The 26,094-nt window shown below is 41.9% G+C and overlaps 3 protein-coding genes and 1 pseudogene across 3 annotated transcripts in view; all 4 read right to left on the bottom strand.

Annotated features, from left to right (window-relative positions):
* The window catches only part of LOC133062486 (protocadherin beta-6-like), a 78,091-nt gene that overhangs the window by 45,864 nt on the left and 6,133 nt on the right, over positions 1-26,094 (bottom strand). The gene's annotated exons all lie outside the window — the stretch shown is intronic.
* Positions 2,720-9,805, bottom strand: LOC133062482 (protocadherin beta-11-like). The gene has a single exon (XM_061151521.1). It carries the CDS (start codon positions 9,609-9,611, stop codon positions 7,206-7,208), a length of 2,406 nt encoding a protein of 801 aa, XP_061007504.1. The 5' UTR covers positions 9,612-9,805; the 3' UTR covers positions 2,720-7,205.
* LOC133062481 (protocadherin beta-17-like) lies at positions 10,616-19,572 on the bottom strand. Its single transcript, XM_061151519.1, has one exon. It carries the CDS (start codon positions 19,487-19,489, stop codon positions 17,054-17,056), a length of 2,436 nt encoding a protein of 811 aa, XP_061007502.1. The 5' UTR covers positions 19,490-19,572; the 3' UTR covers positions 10,616-17,053.
* LOC133061534 (protocadherin beta-5-like) lies at positions 22,046-24,564 on the bottom strand (annotated as a pseudogene).

Here is a 26,094-nt window from a genome sequence, read left to right as displayed (position 1 = left end):
ATCCTCTGTCATCCCCTTCTCCTGCCTTCAATCTTTCCCAGCATCAGAGTCTTTTCCAGTGAGTCAGTTCTTCACATCAGGTGGCCGAAGTATTGGAGCTTCAGCTTTAGCATCAATCTTTCCAATGAATATTCAGGACTGATTTTCTTTAGGATTGACTGGTTTGATCTCCTTGCAGTCCAAGGGACTCTCAAGAGTCTTCTCCAACACCACAGTTCAAAAGCATAAATTCTTTGGTGCTTATCTTTCTTTATGGTCCACTCTCACATCCATACATGACTACTGGAAAAACCATAGCTTTGACTAGATGGACTTTTGTCGGCGAAGTAATGTCTCTGCTTTTTAATATGCTGTCTAGGTTGGTAATAGCTTTTCTTCCAAGGAGCAAGCATCTTTTAATTTCATGGCTGCATGAAATTATGATAGCATATATATGCTACCACGTGTGAAATACATAGCTAGTGGGAAGGTGCTGTATAGCACAGGAAGCTCAGTGCTCTGTAATGACCTAGAGAGGAGGGAGCAGGAAAGGTAGGAGGGATGCTCAAGAGGGAGGGGATATGTGTGTACATATAGCTGATTCATGCAAAATTAACACAACATCGTAAAGCAGTTACACTCCAATTATATGGCTGCTGACTGATCAGAATGATTGCTACATGTTGGAGTAGCTGTGGAAATTTCTTAAGGCAACAATGCAGTTTGCTGCATCAATGGAGTCTTTGTTTCATCAACAGTTTCTCTGTAGCCCACAATGCTGTTTGAGAGCATTTTACCCATAGTGGAACTGCTTTCAAAATTGGAGTTGATTCTTTTAAACCCTGATGCTACTTTATCAACTAAGTTTATGTCATATTCTAAATCCTTTGTTGTCATTTCAGTAACCTTCACAGCATTTTCACTTGTAGATTCCATCTCAAGAAACCACTTTCTTTGTTCATCCATAAGAAGCAACTCCTCATCCATGAGAAAGTTTCATCATGAGATTTCAGCAGTTCAGTCACATCTTCAGGGTCCATTTCTAATTCTAGTTCTTTTGCTATTTCCACCACATCTGAAGTTTCTTCCTCCTCTGAGGTTTGAACCCCTGAGTCACAGGGTTGAAATAAACTTCTTCTAAACTTCCTGTTAATATTGATATTTTGATTGCTCCCCATGAATCATGTATTTCTGATGGCATCCAGAATGGTGAATCTGTTTTGAAAGGTTTTCAATTTCCTTTGCCCAGATCCATTAGAGAAATCGCCGTCTGTGGCAGCCAAAGATTTATGAAATGTATTTCTTAAATAATTAAGACTTGAAAATTAAAATGACTCCTTGATTCATGGGGTGCAGAATGGATGTTGTGTGCAGGCATGAAAACAGCACTATTCTGGTTGTACATCTCCAGCACTAGGTCTCACCAGTGGGTTTAAAATACTCAGTAATCCATGTGTAAACAGGTGTACTGTTATCCAGGCTTTGTTGTTCCATTTAAAGAGCACAGGCAGAATAGGTTTTGCATGATTCTTAAGGGTCCTAGGGTCTTTGGAAGGTCAATAAACATTGGTTTCAACTTAAAAGTTACCAGTTGCGTTAGACCATAACAAAAGAATCAGCGTGTCCTTTAAAACTTTGAAGCGAGGCATTGACTTCTCTCTAGCTACGAAAATCCTATATGACTTCTTCGTCATCGACACTGAAAAGCTGTGATGGTGTAGTCAGCTTCATGAATTATCTTAGCTAGATCTTCTGGATAACTTGCTGCAACTTCTGCATCAGAACTTTCTGCTTCACCTTGCACTTTCATGTCCTAGAGACAGCTTCTTTCCTTAAATCTCATGAACCAACCTCTGCTAGCTTCAAAATTTTCTTCTACTACTTACTCATTTCTCTCAGCTTTCATAGAATTGAAGAGTTGAAGCCTTTTTCTGTATTAAACTTTGGCTTAAATCAATGTTATATATCTGGTTTGATCTTCTGTGCAGGTCACTAAAACTCCACATCAGCAGTGAGACTGTATCACTTTCTTATCATTTGTGTATTCTCTGGATTAGCACTTTTAATTTCCTTCAAGAACTTATCCTTGGAGAATTTCTCTGGTGGTCCAGTGGCTAAGACTCAGCACTTCCAATGCAGGGGTCATGGGTTTGATCCTTGGTCAGGGAACTAGATCCCACATGCCACAAGTGAGTTCACTTGCTGCAACAAAGATTGAAGATCCCTCGTGCTGCAAATAAGACCTGGAGCAGCCAAATAAATTAATTTTAAAAAAGAGAAAGAAAAAGAGAGAACTTGGCCTTCCCATTCACACCTGGGTCTTTGGTGCAAGAGGCCGTTTAGCCTCTCTTGTCTTTCAGCATGCCTTCTTCACCAAGTTTAATAACTTCTAACTTTTGATTTAAAATGACACATGTGACTCTTCCCTTCACTTGAACACTTAAGGCAAATTGTAGGATTATTAATTGGCCTATTTTCAATATTGTTGTGTCTCAGGGAATAGGGAGGTCCAAGGAGAGTTAGAAAGATGGGGAACAGCCAGTTGGTAGGGCAGTCAGAACATTTATCTGTTAAGTTCACTGTCTTATACAGGTACAGTTCATGGTGCTCCCCCAAATGATTACAACAGTAACATCAAAGGTCACTGATCAAAAAAAAAAAAAAAAAGATCACAGATGACCATTATATTTTGTTTTATTATAACAAATATAGTTAAAATGAAAAGTTTGAAATACTGAATTACCAAAATGTTACAGAGAGACATAAAGTGAGCAAATGCTGTTGGAAAAATGGTGTCAATAGATATGCTTGTTGCAGGGTTGCCACAAACTTTATATTTGTAAAAATACACAATCTCTACGAAGTGCAATAAAAAGAAGTATGCCTGTGTTCGAAACCATGAGATCTCCGTGTAAATCAAGCAAAAATGTGTCAAAGAAGAATAGAAGAGGTTTAGCACAGAATTTTGATAAATATCTTCATTTAGAGATGAGGTAAGGAAGTATTTTTTTAAAAAGACAAGGAAGGCCCAGAGTTTAGAATTATGAAACCAAATGCAAATAGTATTTCAAAACTATGAGGAAGATTGACAGTAGCAAATGCTTCAGAAAACTCAAGAAAAACAAATATTAAAATGGTCCATTGGATTTAAGGAGATGGTCATTGTGAAGGATTCTGTTAGATGTCTGCCAAAATCTGTTCCCTTTTTCTTTATAGTAATAGAACTGTATCCAAGGACATGGTGACTCCACCTCGCTTGTAGTTAGGTGTGGCTAAGTTCTCACACATTGTGAATAGAACTTTCATTTGCCACTCCTGGGTCTGCCACATCTGGATTATCTTTTCCCTCCTAGTCAACTAGAACCCAGATGTGGCAGTGACCCAGCTACAGTCATGTAGATTATGACATTGCAACAGGGAATGCAAGAGGAATTACTTGGAACAAATTTTGGTCCCAGAAGGACCATGAGGAGCAAAGCTGCCCTGTCTATGCAATCCTTTATCCACTGTGGCTGTTACAAGAAAGAGACACATGTTTTACAAGCCATTGAGTAATTTTACTACTCTTATTTCTCAGTGTAATCTTAAAAACTTACACAGAAATCTTTGACCAGCTTTACAATATCAGTTTTCAATACGGACTGCACTGGGTTGAAAAGCAAGAAGGATGAGGAAGTAAAAATGGAAATCCTTTTGAGAAATTTAGCTGCAAAAGAAAAAAGTAGATTTGTATCTGGAGGGGAATTTGGACTCAGGAGGGTTTTTTAAGCCTAGAGAAATGTTTTTAAAATGCTGATTTGCAGTACTGAGTAAAGAAGGAGAAAATTAAAATATACAAGAAAGGATATTATCAGTGTTAAGCCCCTAGAAGGCTGTCAAAGACAGGATTCAGCAAATATGAAGGAGTTGGACTTAAGTGGAAGGGAACTTAGCAGAGGAAATTACAAGTACATATGCTATCAAGAGTATAGGTTTGGGAATAGGACATTAAGATAATTTCCATCTGATGGTTCTGTTTTCTCTTTAAGATATTAAGCAAATTCATCTGCTAACAAGTGGTATGTAAGTAGTAGGGTAAGAAGTTTAAAGTAAGATAAAAAAAATTAAGATAAGTAGGTATGAAGTTGTTATGAAGAGTAAAAGAGAATGCTACTTAGGAAAATATAAAAAGATTTCTTGATCTTGAAAGCCCAATTAATTTTGAATGTGATAACCTTAGTGGTGATAGTACTGATTATTTTCTAAGCTTTGTTTTAGAGTGCAGCATCCCAGGTGTAAGAGAAAAGAGAATTTTTATTGAATAATTTAACTAGATAAAATATTTATCTAGTGTGGTGTTTCATCAGGAGGCAAAGGAAATCCTAGAGTGAAGGAAAATTGAAAAAGAATTGAGAATATGAGCATGAGAGTGGTTGGGAGTGGTGAAATGGGAGTCAGCTGATGGGAAGGAAATTAAAACAGGAGGGGGTTGATAGGTAGTAGCAGCATCATGGGATGGAGGTCTTGACAAGGTCAAAGACAAGATGTGATAGGAGTAACTGGATCAGAGGGGTAAAGGCATAGAAGGTTCTCATAGAAGGTGTTCTTAGAGGGAGAGATCTGAAATCATATTTCATAGAATAATCCTGGGTAGTGAGAAAGTACAGCATGTGGCCCAGGTACTGAGAAGCCACGATAGATTAGCCAGTGGATGTGTGCTCAGTCACGTCCAACTCTTTTCAAGTCCATGGACTGTAGCCCACCAGGCTCCTCTGTCCATGGGATTATTCCAGCAAGAATATGGAGTGGGTTGCCATTACCTTCTCCAGGGGATATTCCTGACCCAGAGATGGAACCCTCTTGGGGCTCCTGCAGCTCCTGCATTGGCAGGTGGATTCTTCACCACTGAGCCACCTGGGAAGCCCCTTTCTTTCCCATACTCTTGGCAAATTCCAACCTAAACTGTTTGTTTGTTCTTATTGGCAAGGGTTTTCAAGAAAATTAACTCTGGGAAGCTGAGCAGTTCCTTACATCTCCATTTTGTAAGTGACTTCTTCCCATTGACAACTTATAGTCCTTTAATATAAAATTGGCTGATATAGTTGAATTCCTATGCACTGGTTTAAATTTAACTGTAAATTATTTGAAGCATAAGAGCAAAATTTGTTTTTAGCAATACATTTGAAGAGAACTGGTTGATTTACTTGTATCTGAGCTCCGAAGTCCTCACCATTCTCCACTAGAGTCAGGAAACAGTTCTTTCCATAAATAGACAAGTCTTCCTGTTCACGTAGGTGGAAAAACCCAAAGCAACAGGCTTTTCTCTGCTGTTGCACCTGTTAAATTTTCTGCCTGAGTTGTTTAAACTTCTCTTTCCCTTCCCCTATTATAAATGTGAGAGGCCAGGCTTGCTGGGGAAACAAGCTACTAGAACACTCCCACCTTTATTTTTGACAGCTATACCATCATAGATCTCTTTATGCTAGTGGTCATCCATCTTTTCCCCACTAAGTACAGTAAATATAGGAGGTAACCTTAATATTTTGATTTATTAATATGAGTTTTTGTTCTCTATGTAAAGAAGCTTTCATTTATTCCTAGTTCCATTTCTGAAAACAGAAAATTAGAATTTAGTTAGCCTGCATGGAGGAACTTTTGTTCCCTCCATTTTTCTTAAATTCAAAGAGTAATTAATCAGTTCATACAGTTCAAAAGAACTGGCAGTGAAATTTTAGCATTCAAGAAGTGTAAACATTAAGTTATTTTGGATATGCTAGAGCAAGAGATTGTACTTCCAGGCATTATTAACTAATACCCAGCCCCTCTACAATGTTAAGATTAGAATATCTTCAAGAGGCAGTTCCTGGCATTGACTCTAGTCTGTGGCCCCACAGGAATAAAAGCAATCATTTTACCCTCATGCATGTCCTCTTTCTCATACCTACTGTCTCATGTGAACACATTTCCTTTCCCTCTATACCCCTACTCATTTTGCTCATCTATACTTTCCTTCCACAACATACAGACTTTAAGACTTTTTGATGAAATTCTTGGAAATATCCTCCCCCAACAATGAAGGCTTTCTCTTCTATGATATAGTCAGGTCACTCAAAGCAAAAGTGGTTGGTTAGAGCTTGTACAGCATGAAACAAAACTTTCTCCTACAATGGCTTGAAAAAAGGTTTAAAACTAGAATGTTAAAGGACTATCTTTTCATACTTTTCAGTGCTCTACAAATATCTGAGAAAAGTGGTTTTGAAACTTTGGATTGCTACCCATTAGTAAGTCATGAAATCAATTTAGTGGATCATGACATTTGAAAATTAAATTGAATGGATTAATATAGGCAATTTCAAATTGCATCACAAAAAAGCTAAGTAGTGTTTACAAAACATTTCTATTGTGTTTGTATGTTACATAATTTTTCTATTGGCTATTTCAAAATTTGAAAATTAGTGCCCAGTGTATATGTATTCTGGGAGAGCACAGGAGGCAAAAGATTATACACTTTAGCACACAAGTCTACTCTACAGTAAACAAATTATGGTTCAGGAGCCTGCATTCTACTAGATTGCATTATACCTTTGTAACATTAGTGAGACATCTGGAAAATAAAAACTTTATATTCCAAGACTATGTGGGTGGCCACAGTATTAATATGTCTTCACAGTAACCCTCCAGGATCAATAAAGAAGAGACACTAGGAAAATTGCCTTCTGGCCCTAACAAGATGATTATGTTTATCAAAGGACATTATTTTCAGGTATATTTTCAGCAGTAATAAACATTTTAAAAACCTAATTAAAAAGAGTGGTGAATTTAAAGAAAGAAAAATGACATTTCTGAATAGCAACTATTATTAAATCACAAGAAAAAATCGCAAAAAAAATGAAGAAATGTTTGAACACTTGAAATACTTTGAAAGTGTCTTTGAAAGTGGTCTGCTTTATTTTATCAAAAGCATAATTGTGAGTGAAAGTTCAACTGAAGAGGGAGCCATGAGAAAAAAGTTACTTGGTGTAAGGCAAGTTAATTAATTATGAATTAATTATGAATTAAGATCTCCTTGGTTAGAGAATAAATTATTTGTAATAATTACAACCACAAAAATAAGCATTCACTTAGAAGATGGGTACAACATGCGAAGATATGAAAGTAACAGTACAATTTCAAACACATATTTGGGGGAAAATAACGATGGTGTGGAAGGAGCACAAAACAACATGCATATTAGATATAAAAGTTAACTATGGACACTGAATATTGAACCCAAAGCTATTGTAGGAAGTATGATTTTGCTCTGTTTCTTTCCCAGGGCGTTGGGTCGAGAGATTGGGGAGAATCGGCTTCAAGAATTTGAACTCATTCGTTACAGTACCTCCCGTCAGACACACCTCGTACTGGTAGCTCTGGGACAGGGTCCCCGTGCCGCTGATGTCCACCAGGTGGCCCGGGAAGTGGCCCTCGGGCACCGGGCAGCGACCCGCCGAGCCCGCCCCGCCCCTCCTGCACAGCCGCACCGCCACGAACACCAGCACCGAGAAGAGGAAGAGCGACGACACCGACGCCAAGGCCACCACCAGGTAGACGGTGAGCGGGTCGGCCGGCGCCGCGGCCGCCGCTTCCGCTTCCGGGGGCGGCAGGTAGGGCTGCGAGAAGCCGTCCACCAGCAGCACGTGCAGCGTGACGCTGGCCGACAGCGGCGGCTCGCCGTTGTCCTTGACCAGCACCACCAGCCGCTGCTTGGGCGCGTCGCGCTCGCTCAGCAGCCGCGCCGTGCGCACCTCGCCGTTGTGCGCCCACACGCCGAACAGCCCGGGCTCCGTGGCCTTGAGCAGCTGGTACGACAGCCAGGCGTTCTGGCCCGCGTCGCCGTCCACCGCCACCACCTTGGTCACCAGGTAGCCGGGCTCGGCCGCCCTGGGCACCAGCTCGGCGCAGGGCGCCGAGGCGTTCTGCAGCGGGTAGAGCACGAAGGGCGCGTTGTCGTTGGCGTCCTCCACGAGCACGCGCACCAGCGCCTGGCTGCTGAGCGCGGGCGAGCCGCGGTCGGCGGCGCCCACGCGGAACTCGAAGGCCCGCAGGGCCTCGTAGTCCAGGGACGTGAGGGCGAAGAGGTGGCCGTTGTCGGGGTTGATGGACACGAGGGAGGCGAGGGGCAGGTGCGGGTCGGGCGGCGGCAGCAGCGAGTAGGTGACCTGGGCGTTGGCGCCCGCGTCTGTGTCTGTGGCGCTGACGGTGCCGATGTGCAGGGCGGGGCTGTTGTTCTCGCGGACCCACAGGGTGTAGGAGGTCTGGGTGAAGGCGGGGGCGTTGTCGTTGACGTCGGACACCAGCACGGTTATGTTGTGCTCGGTTTTCAGTCTGGGGGTTCCCATGTCAGTGACCGTGATCGTGATGTTGTACTCCGCTTGGCTTTCCCTGTCCAGCATTCTTTCCGTTTCCAACGTGTAGTAATTCTCAACTGAAGATTTTAGCACGAACGGGAGGTTTTCTGAAACAGAACAAATCAGCCTCCCATTCTCCCCAGAGTCTCTGTCTCGGATACTAAAAACCATAACCACAATCTCTGGAGAATTTTCTGGGATTGAACTGGTAATTGATGACACAGTCACTTCAGGAGCATTGTCATTCACATCCATCACCTGAATTCTGAGTGTTGATTTTCCAAAAAGGCCTCCCCCATCTGTGGCTTGAATGATTATGGAATATGCTTCGGTTGTTTCAAAATCCAAGGGTGAAGTTAAACTCACTTCTCCAGACTTTTGGTTAATTTCAAATGTCTTGCGAATATCTTCTGAGGCATGGGAAAACATATATGATATTTCCCCGTTTTTCCCCGAATCTAAGTCCCAAGCTGAGACGGTGACAACCGGTGAGCCGAGAATGCTATCTTCTGAAATCTTCACCTCATAAAATGGCTGCTCAAACTCAGGGGGGTTGTCATTAATGTCCACGACCACCACCCGGACCAAGGCACTCCCAGACTTAGGCGGAGACCCGCCATCCAGAGCGGTGAGGATGAAGTTGAGTTCAGACTGTTCTTCATAATCCAGCGCTTTATCCAGAACTAACTCTGGGTATTTCCTATTATCCGGATTGACTCTCATTTTAATGTGGAAATGAGAGTTGGGGCTTACTGTGTAGTTTTTTAGAGCGTTGATTCCTACATCCAAATCCTTTGCACTTTCTAGTAAGAAGACAGCACCGACAGGACTATTCTCTGGGATTTCTAAGAGCATTTCATTTTCTAAGAAGACAGGAGAGTGATCATTTATATCCTTGACCTGGAGCTCAATCCGTAAAAACTGCAAGGGGCTTTTCATTAATATCTGGAAATGCAGCACACAGGGCTCGGTGGAGCCACAGAGCTCCTCCCGGTCTAGTGCTTCACTTAAGAGCAAATCCCCTGTATTTATGTCCAGCTGCAATCGCTGTTTGTTATCATTAGATACCACCCGAGCCCCTCTGGAGAATAGTTCACCCACTTCCAGCCCCAGGTCTCTTGCCAGATTGCCTACAAAGGTCCCACTCTGCATTTCCTCTGCCACTGAGAAGCGCCCAGAGTCAGACCCCGCTTGAGACATCCCCAGCAAAACAAAGAAAAGCAGGACTTGCCTTATCTGCAGAACGCCTGCCCCTCCAATCTCCATTGCTCCTTTCCCAAAGTCTTCCTGCAGAATCGCTTCACCCTTCCCACTTCTGGGTAAGGTGCCTCTGATATGTCCACCGAATCTTCAGAGGCTTATGTTTGCCACTTGAAGCCTTGTTCTTTTTGTCTTCCTAGTGCTCTTTTTGCACTGGGTAACAATGTCCAGAACGTCATCCAGCATAGAATGGTTTTTCTCCCCCAGCGATGTTATCCTGCAGCGCCACCATGCGTCTCCACAGATTTTCAGAGTTTGATGAAAGCTACCTAAATTCCATTCACATAAATATCCTCCAGAAGAAAATATTCTTTTATATATTGTATTTAAGTGATTACAGATGTAGTCTATCATCCATAAGAGCTGTTTTATACTGTTTATAGTTTTTGATGTTATTAGCATTTTAAAAAGCTTTTAAATATCCTTCCCCACTCTCCACACAATTGAAAATGTTCAGTTGTGGTGAATACAGAAATATAAGATGAGATTCCTGGCCCCCAGGAGCTTGTAATCTTTCTGAGAAAACTGAGCACCAGAAACAAGGAGAGTATAAGTGACTGTTTAACTGAACAAAATTCCAGCACTTCTTGGCCTTCCTTAGGTGGTAAGGGAAAGGGAAAGTGTACACAAGTCATTTCAGAAGCCCTCTCAAAGGATATGAAACTGAATTAACCATGAGGTAGAACAAAGAGAACTATGTATAGATAGTTCTGATAGCACAAAAGGCCTTCTGTAGATTTCCTTGATAGCAGTGAACTGTGAACTAAGAGAAAAATGAAGTAAGATACTGGGGTGGAACATATTGTGGAAATCCATAATTTATTTCTAGTTTCTCATAATTTACCGAAAAAATGAACAAATACACAAACATGTTAGTTTCATTTAACACAGGCTTACTCCTAAAACTGACTTCCCTCAGTTTCCCAAGATTTATTCCAGCTACAGTTATGGTCATCTGCTGTCTCTTTCAGCACAGGAAGAGAGTGAGAGAGATTTTCTTTCCCAGTTGTAGGACAAAAACTTAGTTTTACTCTGACCAGACTAACCAAGATCATGTACCTGCTACTGAGGCGATCATTGTTTCAGGAGTATAGAATTATGAAAGTGAAAGTGAGTCACTCAGTTGTGTCCAACTCTCTGTGACACCATGGACTATACAGTCCATGGAATTCTTTACAGGCCAGAATAGAATTGGAGTGGCTAGCCATTCCCTTCTCCAGGGGATCTTCCCAACCCAGGGATCTAACCCAGGCAGGTCTCCTGCATTGCAGGCAGATTCTTTACCAGCTGATCCACCAGGGAAGCCACAATAGAATTGTAGGTGGAGGTTTTAGTTTCAGAATCTGAACTCATCTTTGTCCTCTGTTTTGCTTTAATCCTCTCTGGGGTCACCTCTAAAGCTTTTGGTGGTTTCAGTTTTAGCCAAAGTACATGGTTGCTACATGGTGAGGGAGATTGTTTGGAACAGAATTCGCCTGTGATGTCCAGTATACAAGGTCTCAAGAGTGTGCTCAAAAATTTATGGAGGAGGGATCTAAGAAGTTTTCATTTTAAAAATGTTAAGTTCAATTATATTCTTAAAAATGCAAGGTAGACACATGGTTGAAAAATAAATCACTACAAAAGGGCAAAAATTGAAAAGTAGATGGATTTACTACACACAGTTATCCTCCTTTTATTTTTATTTTTGAATTTAGAGTGAGATTTATTATGCTCAGAGAAGACAGAATACCCTCATGTTTGATTCCTTCCAAATTTCGAAGAACAATATTACAGTACTTTCATGTAATTCTTTGATTTTACACAGCTCACTCCTATTAAAATGCCCAACAAATGATAGTTAATAAAAATGATATGAACTTACAGAGACCGAGAATTTATATACATAAATTTGATGACAGAAATCAGATGAAAGAGCAGTTATCAGTTCCAAGAAATGTCTAAAGAAAAGTTCTTGTTTGTCCAACATAATCCCATTTGGATACAAGATTTAGAGGAACCAAGTGTATAAGACTGAAGTTCATTGAAGACTAAAAAGTAAATGGCAACCCACTCCAGTATTCTTGCCTGGAAGTCCCATGGACAGAGGATCCTGGTGGGTTACAGTCCATGGGGTTGGAAAGGAGTCGGACACAACTTAGCGACCAAACATCTCTAACTTTGGAGACCCTGGGCAGAGTTAAGTGCAAATGTGAGGGGTGAAGCCAAAAATAGGGAAATCATGCAAAACTTTGCACCCTGAGTGATGAGATTTCTAGTCCCTTTCCACGCAGTAGTTTCCAGTTGGAGTACGCAGGGTGCGCATCTCTAACTCACTCTTGCACAGACGATATTGCAGAATCCTAACCTGGAGCATATGAAAGGTTCAAACAAAAACTGTAACATACTGGTATTTGAGGATCTCCTAAGCTAATAACTCTTATCTTTACAATGATTACATTAGAGTAAGGTCCTGCCATCAATAACCTCATTATTACATACACAAAGAGCTAACTGTCAGCACCTTGATCATTCTTAAATATGAGAAGATAGCCATGGACCACAAGACATGAGGAAGTAGTAATACCAACGAAGTATTAATGCCAAAACAACCACCACCACCAAAAAAGGGGGTCACAGGAGGAAACAGATACAGAAATAGAGAAAACAAAAGAAAGTGTTTTTTTTTTTTAAAGAAAGTGTTTTAAAATGTTTGATTAATTTGTTGGATAGCAGAAATTAACAGAGCAATGTAAATCAACTATATTTCAATATAAAAAATCTGATTAATATCCTCAGAGTAGTAAAATCTAATAAGAGCTAATATTTATTATTTATTCTGTGCTGCCTATTATTCTGGTGCCACATATGTGTTTACACATTTAATCTCAATAGTAATCATATGAAGTATGTATTCTTTTGTAAGATAAAGGGTGGATTTGGGCTTAGTGCTACTTCCTAGCTATATAATCTTGGGCAAGTTCTTAATTTCTCTATGACTCACTCTCATTTTAAAAATAGTTTTTACTGCACAATGAATTTAATAATTTTAAAAGATGGATTGTAGATGACAGAATAATTTTTATTATAGTTGATTTACAATGTTTTGCCAGTCGTGTACAGCAAAGTAATTCAGTTATACAAACACATACACACACACATATATATATACTTTTAAAATGTTCTTTTCCATTATGGTCTATCACAGGATATTGAATGTAGTTCCCTCTACTATACATTAGGAGCTTGTTGCTTATTCATTCTAAATGTAATACTTTGCATCTACCAACCCCAAATTCCCAGTCCATCCCTCTCCCCTTCTCCCTGTTGGCAACCAGAAGTCTGTCCTCTATGTCTTATGAGTCTGTTTCTGTTTTGTTGGTAGGTTCATTTGTGCCATATTTTAGATTCCAAATATAAGTGATTTCATATGGTATTTGCACTTTCTTTCTGACTTACTTCACTTAGTATGATAATCTCTAGTTCCATCCATGTTGCTGCACATGGCATCATTTTGTTGATTTTTATGGCAGAGTGGTACTCCCTTGTGTATATGTACTAAGTTCTTATTTATTCATTCATATGCTGATGGACATTTAGGTTGCTTCCATGTTTTGGCTATTGTGAATAGTGCTGCTGTGTACATGGGGGTGCATGTATCTTTCTGAATTTTAATTTTGTCTGGGTATATTCCCAGGAGTGGGGTTGCTGGATCAAGTGGTAATTCTATTTTTAGTTTTCTGAGGAACTTCCATACTGTTTGTACCCACTTACCTTCCCACCAACAGTATAGGAGAGTTCGCTTTTCTCCATACCTTCTCCAGCACTTGTTTTTTGTAGATTTTTTAATGATGGCCATTTTGACCCGTGTTAGGTAGTACCTCAGTTTTGATTTGCAGTTCTCTAACAATTAGTGAAATCATGAAATTAAAAGATGCTTACTCCTTGGAAGGAAAGTTATGACCAACCTAGATAGCATATTAAAAAGCAGAGACATTACTTTGCCAACAAAGGTCCATCTAGTCAAGGCTATGGTTTTTCCAGTAGTCATGTATGGATCTGAGAGTTGGACTGTGAAGAAAGCTGAGTGCTGAAGAATTGACGCTTTTGAACTGTGGTGTTGGAGAAGACTCTTGAGAGTCCCTTGGACTGCAAGGAGATCCAACCAGTCCTTCCTAAAGGAGATCAGTCCTGGGTGTTCATTGGAAGGACTGATGCTGAAGCTGAAACTCCAATACTTTGGCCACCTGATGCAAAGAGTTGACTCATTGGAAAAGACCCTGATGCTGGGAGGGATTGGGGACAGGAGGAGAAGGGGACAACAGAGGATGAGATGGCTGGATGGCATCACGGACTCGATGGACATGAGTTTGATTAAACTCTGGGAGTTGGTAATGGGCAGGGAGGCCTGGCGTGCTGCGATTCATGGGGTCGCAAAGAGTCGGACACAACTGAGCGACTTATCTGAACTGAATAATGAGTGATGTTGAGCATCTTTTCATGTTCCTACTGGTCATCTAAATGACAAAAGATACCACATTTATAAATCTAAAACGGATGCTATGAAAAACTTTCAAGAGAACTAAAAAGAGCTCTTAAAAAATAAATATTTGTCAGTCAAAAATTAAAAGTACAAAGCTTGGATGATAAAATATTTTGTCCAAAAAGTAGAATAAGAGGCAAAAAGAAAATAAGAAGTGGAAAAAAATTAGAGGGAGACAATCAATCAATTCAGGATATCCAGTATTTAACTAATGAGATTATGATGAGACGATACAAAATTCAAAGGAGAAATTATGATGAAAATAGAACAAGGAAATTTCTCAGAGCTAAAAGTGAGAGTTTAAATGTTAACAGAGTACACCCATGTGACTAGATAAATAGCCGACACTGATGTATCTATCTTCAGAATAGGAGAAAACAGTTTCTAGTGTTTCCACTGTGCAAAAATGTGGTGAAGTTAAGAGGTAGGAATCAGAATGGAAAGTCTTCTGAATAGCACCTCTGTATGCAATCACTAAAAGGAATACTGCTTTCAAGATCTGAGGGAAAATTATTTTCAGCCTAGAATTTTATATCCAAACTATCAATCAAATGAAAAAGATACTGTCACAAGGCAAGTTCTCAAAAATTTTATGTCCTCTGCATCTATTTTTATGAAGATATTGAGAGATCTGTGTCAGCTAAGTAAGTCACCTCTTAGAGTTTGTGAGGGGTTGGTTCTAAGACCCACAGATATCAAATTCCCCAGATGCTCAAATCCCATAGTTGGCCCTCCCCATCCAGGGATTGTGCATCCAAGGATTCAGCCAAGCTAAGATTGTATATTAAGTTTGCATTCTGCAATGGGTTGACTCATCAGATGTGCAGTCCGTGCATACAGAGGCTCAACCGTATATGTATTAGAAAAATCCTCATATATGTGGACACAAAGTTCAAAACCCTGTTGCTCAAGGATCCACTATATACTGTTTCTTATCAAAGGGGACCAACACAGGAAAATGTTAAAGTCCTAACTATAGAGCAAATAGTATAAATGAAGGCGAGAGATAGGAGGGAATTTGGGTGAAAGATCTCCAGAAAACAAGTATAACTGATAGGCTTCTGAGATTTTTTAAAATTTAAGGGGAAATAATGATATTCAGGGAGAAATAATGTGAAAAATCAATAGAATTAAATAGAAAATTGTGCAAATAAAAATAATTATCAACTCTAGGAAAGATATTTTCAAGAAAGGGAAGGTAATCATACTATGGTAATGTGTACTTTGAAGTAATCTTAGCAAATAAACCAAACCTATTAGTTTAACCAAAAGGAGGAGGAGAGGGTAAAGAGGAAGCAGAAGCAGGAGAAGAAGAAAACCTAAGACAGTGACAACAGAAGAAAGGGAATGTGCAATGTTTGTGTGTTTGTTAATTGGAAGGCAAGGAGGCATGAAATAGGTGATGGGGATTAAAAGGCACAGACCTACAATTATAAAATTTCAAAAAACATGGAAATGTAATATAGAGCATAAGGAATATATTATAATAACTTGTATGGGTATAGTTGGTTACTAGACTTGTGATAATCATTTCATAATGTATGCAAATATCAAATCACTACGTGGTACACCTGAAACTAACATAATATTGCAATCAACTATATTTCAACAAGAAAAGAAAACAAGGTAAGAAAGTTAAGTCATTTATTACAGGAAGAAGTTATTAAAGTATAAAATTGAATGTCAAAGCAGTATAAACACATAACAGAAAATGTAGATAAATGCTACAGAAAACAGAGAAGAGGGCTGGAGATGAATCTGTTGTCATTCCTTATGATTTTTAGTTCATCTTAATTAAAAAATTCGAGATAATTAAAATATATTTACAAAATAAAATGAAAAGTGAAGAGCTTTGTAACAGTCTACTAATAGCTTTATACAGACTCTCAAAATGTTTTTATTTATATTCATTTTCATGCAGGTTATTATATTTTGTTTGAATTATAAGACACAGTCTGTTTATATATCAGCAAAAGTGAACATTAGAAAATATTAACAAAGAGTAGCGTATTTAAAGAAAATGAAATAATATGAACACAGTGAGTAAGTGAAGTTCCTCAGTCATGTCCGACTCTTTGCGTCCCCATGGACTGTAGCCTACTATGCTCCTCCGTACATGGATTTTCCAGGCAAGAATACTGGAGTGGGTTGCCATTTCCTTCTCCAGGAGATCTTCCCGACCCGGGGCTCCCGCATTGTAGGCAGACTTTTTACCATCTGAGCCACCAGGGAGTCCCTGGTCCCTAAGCTAAATCTTCTGATATGAACACAAGGATATTATAATGTTGCTCACAAAATGATGCTTCATGGTTTTGGTTTGTTTGTTTAAGTTGGTTGGGATGTTTTTGGCTACACAGGCAGCTTGGCAGATCTTAATTTCCTGACCAGTGAAGAACCCAGGTGCAGACAGTAAAAGCTCTAGGTCCTTACCACTGGACCACCAGGGAATCCCACCAATGATGTTTCATTTTATCATGAGCAGAATAATAGAGAAATATTTCTTTTAAAATATCATTTAGAGCTAGATGATACAGTTTATTATGATTAAAGAAATGTTTTAGTAAGGTCAAGACATGCAGGTTTGTCCTCTTAGGTAAAGGAGGTACTGTAGGTGTATAGGATAATGAGATGCAGTCTATGAAATGTACTAGGGAAAGAATCAACCAGTTTTCTAGAATGAAAATAGTACTAAACTCTTGTACGTTTTGAAGGAACCAAACATACAAACTATTATTTAGATGGGGTACTGATTACACCTAACCTGTTTAATGGGGGAAAAAAAGGATGAAATAACATTGTAAAATCATAGAGTACTTTAAAATAAAGCTTTAAGTTGCAAAATAATTTAACTTGGAGTAATAAAACTAAACTAATATTGATATAGTTGCATAACACTTCAAAAATACCTGAGCATATAGAAAGAATTTTACTGAAAATTAAATCCAAGGCTATTTCGAAATGTGGGATTTTCATCACTATTTCTCCCAGGATCTTGTGCCTGAACAGTGGGGAGAATCGGCTTCAAGAATTTGAACTCATTCGTTACAGTACCTCCGGTCAGACACACCTCGTACTGGTAGCTCTGGGACAGGGTCCCCGTGCCGCTGACGTCCACCAGGTGGCCCGGGAAGTGGCCCTCGGGCACCGGGCAGCGACCCGCCGAGCCCGCCCCGCCCCTCCTGCACAGCCGCACCGCCACGAACACCAGCACCGAGAAGAGGAAGAGCGACGACACCGACGCCAAGGCCACCACCAGGTAGACGGTGAGCGGGTCGGCCGGCGCCGCGGCCGCCGCTTCCGCTTCCGGGGGCGGCAGGTAGGGCTGCGAGAAGCCGTCCACCAGCAGCACGTGCAGCGTGACGCTGGCCGACAGCGGCGGCTCGCCGTTGTCCTTGACCAGCACCACCAGCCGCTGCTTGGGCGCGTCGCGCTCGCTCAGCAGCCGCGCCGTGCGCACCTCGCCGTTGTGCGCCCACACGCCGAACAGCCCGGGCTCCGTGGCCTTGAGCAGCTGGTACGACAGCCAGGCGTTCTGGCCCGCGTCGCCGTCCACCGCCACCACCTTGGTCACCAGGTAGCCGGGCTCGGCCGCCCTGGGCACCAGCTCGGCGCAGGGCGCCGAGGCGTTCTGCAGCGGGTAGAGCACGAAGGGCGCGTTGTCGTTGGCGTCCGCCACGAGCACGCGCACCAGCGCCTGGCTGCTGAGCGCGGGCGAGCCGCGGTCGGCGGCGCCCACGCGGAACTCGAAGGCCCGCAGGGCCTCGTAGTCCAGGGACGTGAGGGCGAAGAGGTGGCCGTTGTCGGGGTTGATGGACACGAGGGAGGCGAGGGGCAGGTGCGGGTCGGGCGGCGGCAGCAGCGAGTAGGTGACCTGGGCGTTGGCGCCCGCGTCTGTGTCTGTGGCGCTGACGGTGCCGATGTGCAGGGCGGGGCTGTTGTTCTCGCGGACCCACAGGGTGTAGGAGGTCTGGGTGAAGGCGGGGGCGTTGTCGTTGACGTCGGCCACCAGCACGGTTATGTTGTGCTCGGTTTTCAGTCTGGGGGTTCCCATGTCAGTGACGGTGATGGTGATGTTGTACTCGGCTCTTTCCTCTCTGTCCAGTGCGCCTTCTGTTACCAAGGTGTAAAAATTTTCTATCGTGAGCTTCAGAAGGAAAGGGAGATGGTCTTGAATGGAACACGTCATTTTGCCATTGTTACCAGAGTCTGAATCTGAAATTCCAAAAACAGCGACCACAGCGTCAGGGGTATTTTCTGGGATATCATTGATGAGTAGTGATATGGTCAATTCAGGGGCATTGTCGTTTACATCCATCACTTCTACGGCTACAGTGCATTTTCCTGAAAGACCGCCGCCATCTGAGGCCTCAATTTCCATATGGTAAGATCTAATTTCCTCAAAATCCAACTTTTTTTTTAATCGAATATCCCCTGTGACTGTGTTTATTTCGAAGGCCTGAATGACGTGATTTGAGGATTGGAAAAATGAGTAGGAGAGCTCACCATGGATCCCAGCATCCAAATCTCTAGCAGAAACAGTGATGACAAGGGAGCCTGTAGGGCTGTTTTCTGGGACCTGCACCTGGTAGAGCTGCTGAGCAAATTCAGGGGCGTTGTCATTTATGTCCAGGACTATGATGAGGACCTGCGAAGTCCCGGTCTTGGGCGGTGACCCACCATCCATCGCTGTGAGGGTTAACCTGAGCTCGGGCTGCTCCTCACGGTCCAACTCTTGGTCCAGCACCAGCTCCGGGTATTTTCTGCCATCGCTGTGATTTCGAGTAAAAAGGTGAAAATGGAAGTTGGAGCTAATTGTGTAGTTCTGTACTGTATTACTGCCAACGTCTAAATCTTGAGCTATTTTCAAAGGATATGCAGACCCTGGATGGCTGCTTTCCGATATTTTCAGGAGGATTTCATTTTCCAAGAATTCTGGGGCATGGTCATTTACATCTTCAATCTGTAATTCACCTTGAATAAACTGCACTGGGTTTTTCAGTAACACCTGGAAATGCAGTATACATGGATCCGTGTCACCGCACAAATCTTCTCGGTCCACTTTTTCTTTTAGTATCAAATTCCCACTCTTCTGCTCGATCTGCAAATGCTGTTTATTCCCTTTGAAAAGAATCTGGGCGCCCCGAGAAGCCAGCTCCCCTAAGCCCAACCCCAGATCTTTTGCTAGGTTGGCCACAAATGAGCCGCTGTCCCTCTCTTCTAGAACTGAATACTTAATGATCTCACCGCCCGCCTCCCACAATAGTAACAGAATAATAATAGCGGTCACTTGCCTTTTCTGAGTCACTTTGGGTTGCGGTGTCTCCATCGTTCCTGAGACCAATAAGATGCAGTATTTAATCATAAAGTAATTGTTTTGCGCCAGATCTGCTATCTTGGTTCAATAATTTTGAGTTACTTCTTGTCATGGACTGACAAGGGGATAGCTGCCTCTCTGAAACCTACCCCAGCCATGTAAATATTTCCTTTGTGAGCTACCAGAAACAGATCGGCTTTTATGGAGTCTATGACTCTGCAGAGACTGTTTTTCACTCTCTTAGCCTGCAGCGCCACCAAGCGTTCTTCTTTAAAACTTCAGGGAGTTTTCATTTCAAAGCATAATACCAAAATTGCAGTGAACGCACTGTGGGTCATAAAATGTTATAAACTCCTTTCCTCCGCACCTGTAATGCAGTCTTGTCCAGGTAGCTAACAGTAGTTATGAGAGCAAAATAAGTTATTTATCTAAGTCTACATTCATTTTCCTTTTAAAGGTACAAGTTTGGTATGAAAAACTCAGCTCAAGACAAATTTATTCATTTAATAAGTATGTCTCTGTGCAGGAATTATTATAGCTTCTCGGGATAACACTGTAAATTAAGCACAAAAATTCTTACTCTTGCGAACCTTACATTACAAAATTACTAATTTGTTCTATGGTGTTAGAAGAAGTTATACATTTTTAAATCCAGTTTTTACTCCCCCCAAAATTGCAGTGTGCCTGGAACTTCTGCGAAAATGTGACTTTTCAGTCTCTGGGATACACAGACTTTGGACCTTTTTTTCTTTCATAAGTTCATTGCGTACATAGCCCAGTGAGAGGAAATGACTGTTTTTTTAGAAACCAACTAAGTTCTCAACTCAGGCAATGTCTTTCTGCAAACATGAATAAGGCAATAAAGCCAATGAAAATCAAAGATCTACTTTGTAGGGAAAGGTTTTGATCTGTCAGCATTAAATAGGACCCACCCCCCTGTATGTTTTATACCCTCTGGGACTATGCGGATGGGTTTACTGAAAAAATCCACTGTACCAACTAAAGTCATGTGGTTGGAGTGAGAACAGCAGAAGCAGCAATCCCCCAAAGAAGAATGGAGGAGGAGAGGGTAAATATCTGGTGTAAGTTTCCCCTACACTCACTAATTGGTAATCATCTATGACAAAAGAGCCATGATATCTGAACACAATACAGACGAATATAATTTAGTTAAGCCCAGTTGCATTAAGAATAAAAAGAAAATACTCATTTGTCATTCTAGAATAAATTGCCTGACTGTGATGGGAAGTTGCAAAGAGGGACCTCTCATAATATACTACAAATATAACCAAAACAAAACCAAATATGGGTTAAATTGTGAAAGTAAATGATTTTGTGGCTAACAAAGGTAAATGATGCATATACATAAGTGAAAGAGAAAAATCTGGCATTACTTAGTAACCTGCTACTAGTAACTAACTTAGGTCTTGGGACGGAACACACATAGAAGCTTGAGAAATAGGCACAGGAGCTTGAAAAAATATAATCTGGATTTTCCTAAAAATACTTTTTGAACTTTCAAATTGTTAGACAAAGACAAGGAGATGAAATGTACTCCGAAGCACTTTACATTCTGTAATAGAGTTTAGGGTGAATGAGGGTGTCTTCTGTTTAGAAGGCAAATAAAAGGGTGATATTTAATAATTTTATTTATTGGCAAGGATACTATATTGTAGTGAGAATATTAGGATTACTTATTCCTTGAAGGTTATTTTAAAAATTCACTATTGGACTGTTAATAACATTAGCAAATATTTATTATTTATAATTGTTTTTTTAAGTGACCATCATATACTTACATGAAGTTCAAAAACTGTAATGTGTTGACACTTTCCTGAAGTCTGTATTGACAGAAAATGTGTATGTACTATTGTGATATACTTAAATGCACATAAATATGACTAGCTATTTAGTATTTAGCCGTCTTTAGTATCTGTTTTTAGTTTTTCACACTATAGAAGTTACCCAAAAGTGAGACTTACATCGGTGGGTTAAAAAACTATCAAACATATTTTAAGCATGTCCCTACATGTCACTTGTGATGACAGCTGTCACTGCTAGTTAGAGATGCAATCTTGAGGACTTTGGAATATAAATTTTATAAAAAGGATAGATAATTAAAATGTTTTAAAATTATGCAAATAAAATTTTAGTGTTCCCTGGTGGCTCTGCGGTAAAGAATCTGCCTGCCAATGCAGGAGACTCAGGTTTGATTCCTGGGTCAAGAAGATCCCTTGAGAAAGAAATTGCAAACCACTCCAATATTCTTGCCTGGGAAATCCCATGGACAGAGGAACCTGGTGGGCTATGATCCATGGGGTTGCAAGGAGTCAGACATGACTTAGCGCCTAAACAGTAAAATAAAATTTTACTTTTCATTCAGATTGTCAATATAGTGGAGAGTAATATTTTAAAAACCCTAAAGTTAACGCATGAAAAATACAGTGAATACCCACTGTCTGACTCTTTAAAATTTCACAATGAGGAGCAGTAGTAAAACAATCATGAAACGGACCGTCACTATGTATCGATAACATGTATCTTTAAGTTAAAATAGATTACCAAATTTATTAAGTAGGGCTTACTAACAGAATAATCCAATACTTAATTGAATAGGAAGCTACTTCGAACGGTGGGGTTTTCCTCCATTTCCCTCACAGTGCCCTGGAGAGGGAATGTGGGAAGAATCGGCTTCAGACACTTGAATTCCCCGGTCCCAGTACCTCCCATCAGACACACCTCGTACTGGTAGGTCTGGGACAGGGTCCCCCGTGCCGCTGACGTCCACCAGGTGGCCCGGGAAGTGGCCCTCGGGCACCGGGCAGCGACCCGCCGAGCCCGCCCCGCCCCTCCTGCACAGCCGCACCGCCACGAACACCAGCACCGAGAAGAGGAAGAGCGACGACACGGACGCCAAGGCCACCACCAGGTAGACGGTGAGCGGGTCGGCCGGCGCCGCGGCCGCCGCTTCCGCTTCCGGGGGCGGCAGGTAGGGCTGCGAGAAGCCGTCCACCAGCAGCACGTGCAGCGTGACGCTGGCCGACAGCGGCGGCTCGCCGTTGTCCTTGACCAGCACCACCAGCCGCTGCTTGGGCGCGTCGCGCTCGCTCAGCAGCCGCGCCGTGCGCACCTCGCCGTTGTGCGCCCACACGCCGAACAGCCCCGGCTCCGTGGCCTTGAGCAGCTGGTACGACAGCCAGGCGTTCTGGCCCGCGTCGCCGTCCACCGCCACCACCTTGGTCACCAGGTAGCCGGGCTCGGCCGCCCTGGGCACCAGCTCGGTGCAGGGCGCCGAGGCGTTCTGCAGCGGGTAGAGCACGAAGGGCGCGTTGTCGTTGGCGTCCGCCACGAGCACGCGCACCAGCGCCTGGCTGCTGAGCGCGGGCGAGCCGCGGTCGGCGGCGCCCACGCGGAACTCGAAGGCCCGCAGGGCCTCGTAGTCCAGGGACGTGAGGGCGAAGAGGTGGCCGTTGTCGGGGTTGATGGACACGAGGGAGGCGAGGGACAGGTGCGGGTCGGGCGGCGGCAGCAGCGAGTAGGTGACCTGGGCGTTGGCGCCCGCGTCTGTGTCTGTGGCGCTGACGCTGCCGATGTGCAGGGCGGGGCTGTTGTTCTCGCGGACCCACAGGGTGTAGGAGGTCTGGGTGAAGGCGGGGGCGTTGTCGTTGACGTCGGCCACCAGCACGGTTATGTTGTGCTCGGTTTTCAGTCTGGGGGTTCCCATGTCTGTGACCATGGTGGGGATGTCGTACCCGGCTCTTTCCTCTCTGTCTAGCGGTCTGTCACCAGGGTGTAAAAGTTTTTGAACGTGGGTTTCAAGAGAAAGGGGAGGTCATTCTGAATGGAGGAAACCATCTTAGCGTTGTCCCCAGAATCTGGATCAGAAACACTGAAAACGGCCACCACAGTCTCTGGGGAGTTTTCTGGGATAGAGCTGATGAATCTTTGGTCAGTTCGGGGCGTCGTCATTCACATTCACCACTTCCTTGGCTACAGTGCATTTTCCTGAAAGGCCCCTGCCGTCTGTGGCTGCAATCTCCACGTTATAAAACCGAGTTGCCTCGAAATCCAATGCCCTTTTCAGACCAATTTCTCCTGTTATTTCGTCTATTACAAATGGTTGAGTAACTTCATCTCCTTGGAATAGAGCATAGGCTACTTTCCGATGTGTTCCTGCATCTGCATCTCGGGCAGAGACAGCGACAACTAAGGAGTTTAGGGGGCTGTTCTCTGGAATCTGTACCTCATAGACGGAACGTAAAAACTCCGGGGGCATTGTCGTTAATGTCCACGACTTCGATGCGGACTGTAGTGGTCCCAGACCTGGGCGGAGCCCCACCATCCAGCGCGGTGAGGGGTAAACAGCTCAGGCTGCTTCTCCCGGTCCAGTGCTTTGTCAGCACCAGCTCTGGGTATTTTCTGCCATCTCCACGACGATGAGTGACAACATGAAAATGGGATTTGGGGCTGACTGTGTAGTTTTGAACCGTGTCGCTACCTGTGTCAAAGTCCTGAGCTATTTTCAAAGAAAACACAATCCCTGTCTGGACGCTCTCGGGGATTTTTAGGAGCGTTTCTCTCTCTAGGAACTCTGGGGAATGGTCATTTATATCTGTGCGATGCAGATCAGCTTGAATAATCTGCACCGGGTTTTCCAGTAATAGTTGGAAATGCAGTATACAACGATCTGTTGTCCAGCACAACACTCCCAGTCTAGTTTTTCATACAGAAGCAAATTCCCGGTCGTTATATCCAGCTGCAAGAGCTGTTTGTTTCCTTTGTAATGGATTCGCGAGCCCCCGAGTGGCTAGTTCCCCCACCCTGAGACCCAGGTCTTTTGCCAGGTTGGCCACAAAAGACCCACTTTTTGTTTCTTCTGGCATGGAATACCTAATTTCATTGTCCAGACCCGGTGCAAGAAGGTAGTTTCTTAAACTCGATATGCAATCAATCCAGATGAGTTCGTTAAATGGAATTTGATCTAGTGACGCGCTAGGATGATGCCCTTCTCAGAGATCTCTGCCCCTAGATCTACTTAAATTGCTTCCTTCTTTAAGAAAGCACGAGGGGTTCTGAATTCCCACTGTAATGACTTCGGGGCAGTAACAGATCCCTTCATTCATACTCCTAACTTGCAGCGCCACTAGGCGTCATTATTGACTTTTGCATATAGTATTGGCCATTTCATTCCAAGCTTTACCTTGGTTTGTATCAGTTTCCTTTTAAGCAGAAATGCTCCCGATTGATTCTGTATTTCCAGTTTTTAGTTACTGCAGGTTCTGAATAAGCATTTGCTACGTTAATTTCCAGTGAAATAATACTTTTCAGAACAAACTAAAATGATGTATCAGTATTCCTCATAAAACACCTTTTGAGTACTCAAACTTCCTCTTGTGGGATTCTTATTTGATTATATTCAAGAAATTAGTAATAATGGTAAGTTTACAATTTTGCAAAATTGTTTTCTATTAAATATACATCAGAAAAGGGCACAAATCATATGTGTACAACTCAATAATGTTTCAGGAAGTGAACACTGGTAAGCAGAACCTAAATTGAAACTAAAATGTACCAAAACCCTAGAAACCCCCTCCTGTCATTTCTGGTCACTACCCTGTAAAGGTAAAACTCTTCTGATTTCTATTATTATAGTGTGGGTTTTTTTTTTTTTCCTGGTTCTTGTTTTTAAGCTTTCACACAAATGGAGTTATACAATATTATTCATATGTTTGTAAAGTCCACCCCTTCCATACTGTTCTAACTTATCTCATTGCTTTGTATTACTCTATTGTACAATGATTTGTTTTTCTATTCTCCAGTTGATGGACATTGGTATTTTCCAGTTTAGGGATATTTTGAGTACTGCTGCTGTGAATATTTTTGCTGTCTTTGTGTGCATTTATATTGTGTGCATTTATGTTCAATAAATTCCTAGGAGTTACACAGTTATGGGTTAAGATGTGCACATGTATTTAGCTTTATTAGATATTGCAAAATAGTTTTCTAATGTGGTTTTACCAAAACCAATGAAGAGTGAGAGCTCCAGTTGCTCCAAATCCTTGTCATCATTTGATATTGTCTTTTAACCATTTTGGTGAGTGTGTGGTAATGTCATATTGTAACTTTAATTAGGATTCCCCTGAAGATTAATTAAATGAGTCCATTTTCACTTGTTTATTTTTATTAGAGTACATTCTTGTGAAGTACATAAGTCTCTTGTCTACTGTTCTTGTTAGGACATTTGCCTTTTTTTCCTTACTGATCTTTAGAAGTTCCTTATATATTCTGGACTTAAGTACTTTTTCAGAAGTATGTATTGCAGGTATCTTCTCTGATTCTATTGCTTGCACTTTAACTCTCAAGGTATCTCTGAAGAACAAAACCTTCAAATTTTAATTTAGTCTAATTTTCAATATTTTTCATTTATGGTTTGATTTTTTTTTTTGTATTCTCTTTAATTCTTTGCATACAGCAAAGTCATGAAAATACTGTTGTGTGGTGTTTTCAAAAAATCAATTACTTTTTACATTTATAGCTATAATTCTCGTGAAATTAAACTTTTTAATATGAATGAGGTTAGGATCAGATTATTTTTTTCATAAAAATATCCAAATGTCTCTGCACCATCTACTGAAAAAAGTTCCATTCTCCAC

The sequence above is a fragment of the Dama dama genome, chromosome 9 (genome assembly GCF_033118175.1).
Source record: "Dama dama isolate Ldn47 chromosome 9, ASM3311817v1, whole genome shotgun sequence".
In the NCBI taxonomy this organism is placed as follows: Eukaryota; Metazoa; Chordata; class Mammalia; order Artiodactyla; family Cervidae; genus Dama; species Dama dama.
The sequence above is the reverse complement of the archived record's forward strand: the minus strand, read 5'-3'. Positions and strand labels throughout refer to the sequence as shown.